Raw genomic sequence first — 6,624 nt, 5'->3', positions numbered from 1 at the left:
TCACTAATAGGCCACACCTGTGAGGCTCGGTCCCCAGGGGGGTCGAAAACAAACATTGTGGCGGCACCTGGACGCCCCGCCCCACTGCTCCTGGCCCCGCCCCGTTCTCCACGCCGGAGAGACAGGCCCCTCCCCCCGCACCTCCCGGACCGCCGCTCAGTGGCCGGCGCGGGTGGAGGTGTGGCCTGTCCACATACAAAACGCACTACATGGACCAAATTAAGGTAGTCCTCGACAAGCACTCGTGAATGACACGTAGAGTCGGCCTGCAGGCGAGATAGTGAAGCGGTGGAGCCGAGTGCAGTGTATCAGTGGTGTGAGGGGACACTAGGCGCGGAGTGTCGCAGATTTAACATGTATGAGGAGGAGCTGCTGTACCTCCGGAGCCGCGGCATGGCCCCCGCCGGCCCGCTAGGCCTCCATCCGTACCTGGGCGGCGGCCTGCCAGCCAACCTGACGGACCACCTCGAAAAGTACCGACTGGGCTTCCACGGTAAGTTGCTGGCCCCGCGTCGGCGCCTCACCCGGGCCATTGTAGCTGTTGTTGTTGTTCTGCCGAGGCTGTCGCCGCCTCGCCAGGGCCTGTTGTCCACCACTCATTGTCTCACAAAGCTTGTGTGGAAAAGTGACGAAACTTCCTTCCCCGCTCGAGTGTAACAGTGGTCCTCGTGTTCCCACAGGCGGCCTTCCCCCCCAGTCCCCCTTTGCCCACGGCCTCTCCGCCGACTACTTGAAGCCTCCGGTCCACTGCGGAGGATTCCCTGCGCCGGGGCTGCCGGGGGGCAAGCCCGACCCTCGCATCAAGGTGCGGCTGGAGAATGAAAACCTGTGGAACCAGTTTAACAAATTTGGCACCGAGATGATCATCACCAAGCTTGGCCGGTGAGTGCTGACACTGTGTTTTGTCCGTACTGCATGCATGCATACATACAAACACCTGCACACATCCATATATCTCCACACATGCCATACACACACATGTGCACACACATACTAGCGTCTGTGTACACACATGGATACACAGACAGGCATACACTCACTCATACATGTTTAGGTCATCGTGGCAGGCCTTGGCGGGGCAACACTCGCTACACGCGGGGCTGGAATGCGGGGCCGATCACGCCTCTCTTCCAGCGTCTCCGCCGCCTGGCCTCCTAGACTCGCCTGACGCACCGACAATTCAATTTATCTCCGCCTGGCTCGTCCCGCTGGAGACAATGGACGGCCGGTGATAGGGGATCATTTTGCCGGACCGCGCACGGCCCCTATAATCCCGCAGGCAGCCGCCGCCGCCCGCCGCTAATAACACGGCCCGACCGCCGCCGCCGCCGCTGCCAACCACTGCCGCCGCCCCGCGCCGCCCGATTTATGAACGCCTGCGTGCTGCCCTTCTTCCCTCACTCCTCATGTCTTTGGCGCGGAGGCTCCGTGGTGCCTTATGCTGTGGGTGGGGCGCAGCGGGCGGCCAGAGATAAGGCATGCCTGGCGGGCCGCGGCCACAAGCCATCACACTCACCAACGCGAACTGCATTGTAATTTTGCTCTATTATTAATTTTCAAACCATCGTGTTTTCATTTGTAGAAACATTCATTCAATAATAATTCTTCACGCTCTTCCTGGGCGGCATGTCTCCACCACGGCGCGGCGAGCTACTTGTCTCTGCGGCGCCGCGGGGACGAATATTCTCCAGTAATAGTTATTTTCTTGTACATTTTTTCCCCGCGGTGCACTTCAATAACGGTGGCATAGTATTTACTTCGCGGGCACACCGCGGGCAGGAATATTCTCTCGGTAATAGTATAATTTTACCTTCGCTTATCCTTGACTTAATCCTCATATCCCACAAATAACGAGGGTCGCCTGCCCCGAGGGACGCCACTCCTCAGGCCGCCACCAGGAGTCACATTACTCTTCGCCAAAACCCACATCATCCTAACACAATCATTATCCCTCCCTCCCTCCCTCCCTCCCTTCCCTCTATCTCACCACGTTTTTTAATCCATTCCTCGTGTCCTCCTTTCCTCCCTCGCGGCACTCCTCCTCCCTGCCTCCCTCCCTGCCTTTATCTCCGCGCTACCTGCCCTAATGAGTTACCTGAGGACACTCGCACCTGGCTAACCGCTGCTCACAGGGACGCGACAAGAGGCAGATAAGGTAACAATGGCAATAACATCCACAATAATGCCCAGATAAAATGTTCCCTCCAACCGACCTTTAATGTATTTACCGCTTATACATCGCCAAGGAAAAATTAAATAAAAAATGTAGTGTTTATATAGATGTACGATATGCGTCAATGTGGGAAAAAATGCAACCTTGATGTTAGTATTGTTATTGTTTTTATTATTATTATCATTACTGTTAGTACTGCTTCTTAGTGCCTCTGTGCGAAGACCGTGGCATCTTTGCTCTGTTATTTTTGTTTTAGTATTGTGGTTATATACACTTTATCGCCTTCATTATCTATCACTATTATTATTATTATTATTATTGTTACTACTATTATTATTATTATTATTATTATTATTATTATTATTATTATTATTATTATTATTATCATTATCATTATTATTGTTACTACAACTACTACTACTACTACTACTACTACCAGTACCACTACTACTACTACTAATACCACTACTACTACTACTAACACCATTTTTATTATCAATACTTTGCTTATTTTTTTTATTAATATTTCTACTACTACTACTACTACTACTACTACTACTACTACTACTATTATTACTATTATTACTACCACTACTACAACAACTACCACTACTACAACAACTACCACTACTACAACTACTACTACCACTGCTACCATTGTTATTACCCCTATCACCACTATTACAACTACTTCTACTATATACCACTACCACAACTTCTAGTAATACACCACAAATACAAATACATTTTGCCGGACCTGCAAATTATTATTATTATTATTATTATTATTATTATTATTAACATTATCTATATTATTCTACTGTAATCACTATCATTCTTACATGGTATTATTATTATTATTATTATTATCATTATTATTATTATATTATTATTATTATTACTACTATTATGTCACCACCACCACCACCACCAGCACCAGCACACAGCACACTCCTCGCACTGTGCTCCTTAAAGCAGCGAGGATCAAAGCGAACACATTCCTTTTCAAGTCTGAAATCAATAGCAAGAAAGAAATATGAAGCAGATTTATAAACAAAAGCACAACATCAAAAAAATTCTGTACTTAACCAAACACTACTAATAACTATTTTTCTTTTGTTTTTACTGGTCTTTTTTCCGATACCAAGCAGCGGAAGAATTCATTTATAAACCATCGGTAAATCTTTCACAACAGTCAACACATCTCTTTACTAAACGATTTATTCTTGTGGCTTGCGATAAACTATACTGATTAATTAATTGGTTCCGGAAGGACTGACGCGTTCTCTCCGGTAATTTTCATGGCACAGGGAGGAAAGTAAAACAGCCAGGCTGCTTGCAGAGGATTTGCATAGACGTCACTTAGCGTTTCCTGTCGTCATTAATTAATGCAAACTGCAGGTTGTCTCTCGCTATTGATCCGCTAACGTGCCGCGTCTTGAGGCTAAGTGGTGGCGGACTTCATGGCTAGAATGTGATGCTGTCTTGGTGATGTATGGTATGACAGAGAGAGAGAGAGAGAGAGAGAGAGAGAGAGAGAGAGAGATTAGGGAAGCAGTGATAACACGACGCCTGTACACACAAGATGCTTCATGCTTGAAAAGTGTGTGGTGTGAACGTCCCGATAAGGCGAGGCCCAGGCGGCGCGGCTCAGGTGCCGTGTGCGGCGTGCGGTGGAGGCCGTGTGGCTGAGCTGGGTGTGGAGTGTGGGTGGAGGGGTGACCTCGTAACAATGGGCGGGGGTGTGGGGGAGGCTCATCAGAGCGGCGGTAACCTGATCAGCGAGGAGCGGCAGGTGTTTGTGGTCGCCGCGGCCGCCAAGTGTCGCCGCGTCTCGCTGTTTGAGTGCAAATGTTTGAGTCACTTTAGGTCGTCAACAAGACCCGCTCAAGTGTTTTCCGCGGCCCTCCACGCGGCGCCTCACGCCCGCACTTTCCCCACGTCAAGCCACCGCGACCCTCGCCTCACTATTTGCTTTTCCCGCAGGCGAATGTTCCCGACGGTGAAGATGTCGGTGAGCGGCCTGGAGCCCAACACCAAGTACTTCGTGCTGATGGACATCGTGCCCGCCGACGACTCGCGCTACAAGTTCCAAGGCAAGGAGTGGGTGGTGGCGGGCAAGGCTGAACCACACATGCCGGGCCGCCTCTACATCCACCCGGACTCCCCCGCGTCAGGGGCGCAATGGATGCGTCACCCCATCAGCTTCCAGAAGCTGAAGCTGACCAACAACAACCTGGACCAGCAGGGACACATCATCCTCAACTCCATGCACAAGTACCAGCCCAGGATACACATCGCCGCCGCGCCGGACATCGTGTCGCTGCACTGGGCCATCTTCAACACCTTCACCTTCCCCCAGACGTCCTTCACGGCCGTCACCGCCTACCAGAACGAGCGTATCACGCAGCTCAAGATCGACAACAACCCCTTTGCTAAAGGCTTCCGGGAGAACGGCCAGCTGCGCTCCAAGAAGCGGTCAGGCGGCACCTCGCCCTCCAGCAGCGAGATCACCACGTCGCCGGAGAAGACGCCAGACGCTGACGATGGTGAGGCTTGCACACCTTTCTGTTGTACTGTTCATGATAACAAGTATGGCCCTGACCCTGACATGTCTCTCCCCCACTCCTACCCACTCCCTCACCGCCACACTCCCTCCCTCACTCTTGCCCTTCCCCGTACATTTGACCTCGACTCATACGTGTCTCCGTCTCGCCCCACAGCGACCCTGGACAAGCGGGCGCGGCTCAACAGCGTGGACAGCGGAGACCTGGACGCTTCGGACATCGACGAGCGCCCCGCCTCCTCCATGTCCGTGGAGAAGGACGAGAAGGTGGACGTGGAGAGTCCACCTACGCCCCCGCCGCCCTTCCTGCCGCCGCCCCCGCAGATTATAAAGACTGAGGGGGAGGACACCGCGCCCTCTCTGGTGTCGCCTCTCGTGTCCGCAGCCTCCATGATGGCCGCCACGCCGTCAGACTCCAGAAAAACCCACACTGACTCGCCGCTGCCACCCGAGCCGCGGCCACACGACGTCAGCATGCTGTCCCCTGCCGTGCCGCGCCCCTGCCTGCCCTCGCCCACCTACTCCACGGGCCTGCCCGGCGGCCTGCCCCCCAGCATGCCCGGCGGCTCGCTGCCCTACCCGTACCTCTACTACAGCCACATGATGTCGCCCTACCTGCTGAGCCGCGCCCCCGGCCTGCCCGCGCCGCCCCTCGACAAGGACGCGGGGGCCGCCAGGGACCTGTACGGCTACCCCACCTACCTGAGGCCGCACGCGCCGCACCCCTCCTCGCTCTCCAGCACGCCCTCGCGGCCGGCGCCCATCCATCCCTACAGTTATGCCTTGCCGCCCCAGGTGCCCGCCAACCTGTGAGGGCCGGAAAGGCGCCACGCGGGCCGCCCAAGTCACGCCTCGCCTCATCCCGGCCCGCGGCGCCCCCTCATCACCGTCCACACGCCATCGTCATCGTCAGCTCACCGCCAGGCCGCAAGTTTTCTCGTCTGTGTCGTCCTCGTCTCGTCGTCGTCGTCGCCATCGCGGCGTCATGCCGGCCCAGCCCCGCTAGGCCCCGCATGTGCCCTCGCCCTGCATCACACAGGTGCCAAAGAGTTTTTTTCTTGTATAATTTCGTAGTTATTTATTTTTTTAATCCACGTTGAATGGTGCTTTATGTAGATACCGTAATGCGTGTACAGCGTTTGTTGGTGGAGAAGACGGGTACCTCAGGAGGCGAGTGTAGCTCCTCCCTCGATGTTTGTAATAAAGTTAACACGTAAAACAAAACACCTTCTCTCTCTTTCCCTACCACGCCCTGCCGCGCCTCGCCACCCTGACGGGGACACTCCAGGCACCCCCGTCCCCTGCCTCTCAGTGCCGGCGCGGCGATCCAGGCCAGAGTGATTTAGTTCACGACCAATTAGCCGGAGTTACTAATCTAGCGGGTAATTGATTCCAGACAGAACGAGGCGGACGATTTAGATGTGAACGTGAATGACACACACACACACACACACACACACACACACACACACACACACACACACACACACACACACAGCGCTATTCTAGTAACCGCCAGTGACGTCACAACAGCAACGAGACAGCACAAGGAAGGAAAGGAAACACCACATTCTTATAAATATTACACTGTACCGTCACCACACACACCACGATGCTCACCACCACAACACCGTCACCACACACACCACGATGCTCACCACCACAACACCGTCACCACACACACCACGATGCTCACCACCACAACACCGTCACCACACACACCACGATGCTCACCACCACAACACCGTCACCACACACACCATCTACACCAAGACGTTATGCAGTCACCACACAGCACATCACTATTAGTCACCACACACTGCACCGTCATCACAAACAGCACCATAATCAACACCGCGACACGGGCAACACACAAGCTGAATGG

The 6,624-nt window shown here is 53.6% G+C and overlaps 1 protein-coding gene across 1 annotated transcript; it reads left to right on the top strand.

The window, feature by feature from the left end:
- The first annotated feature begins 222 nt into the window (after positions 1 to 222).
- On the top strand, positions 223 to 5,963 carry LOC135111644 (T-box transcription factor TBX6-like). Its single transcript, XM_064025158.1, has 4 exons — positions 223 to 493; positions 681 to 882; positions 4,160 to 4,722; positions 4,897 to 5,963. The coding sequence occupies exons 1-4, from the start codon at positions 355 to 357 to the stop codon at positions 5,550 to 5,552; spliced, it is 1,560 nt and encodes a 519-aa protein (XP_063881228.1). The 5' UTR covers positions 223 to 354; the 3' UTR covers positions 5,553 to 5,963.
- The last annotated feature ends 661 nt before the right edge of the window (positions 5,964 to 6,624 follow it).

Source organism: Scylla paramamosain, chromosome 22, assembly GCF_035594125.1.
Source record: "Scylla paramamosain isolate STU-SP2022 chromosome 22, ASM3559412v1, whole genome shotgun sequence".
NCBI lineage: Eukaryota > Metazoa > Arthropoda > Malacostraca > Decapoda > Portunidae > Scylla > Scylla paramamosain.
This window is presented reverse-complemented; position numbering and strand designations above follow the sequence as displayed.

Coding starts and splice junctions, on each gene's coding strand:
- LOC135111644 (XM_064025158.1), top strand. CDS start 355: ATGTATGAGGAGGAGCTGCTGTACCTCCGGAGCCGCGGCATGGCCCCC. Junction 883..4,159: donor ATCATCACCAAGCTTGGCCG/GTGAGTGCTGAC, acceptor CTTTTCCCGCAG/GCGAATGTTCCCGACGGTGA. Junction 4,723..4,896: donor GACGCCAGACGCTGACGATG/GTGAGGCTTGCA, acceptor CTCGCCCCACAG/CGACCCTGGACAAGCGGGCG.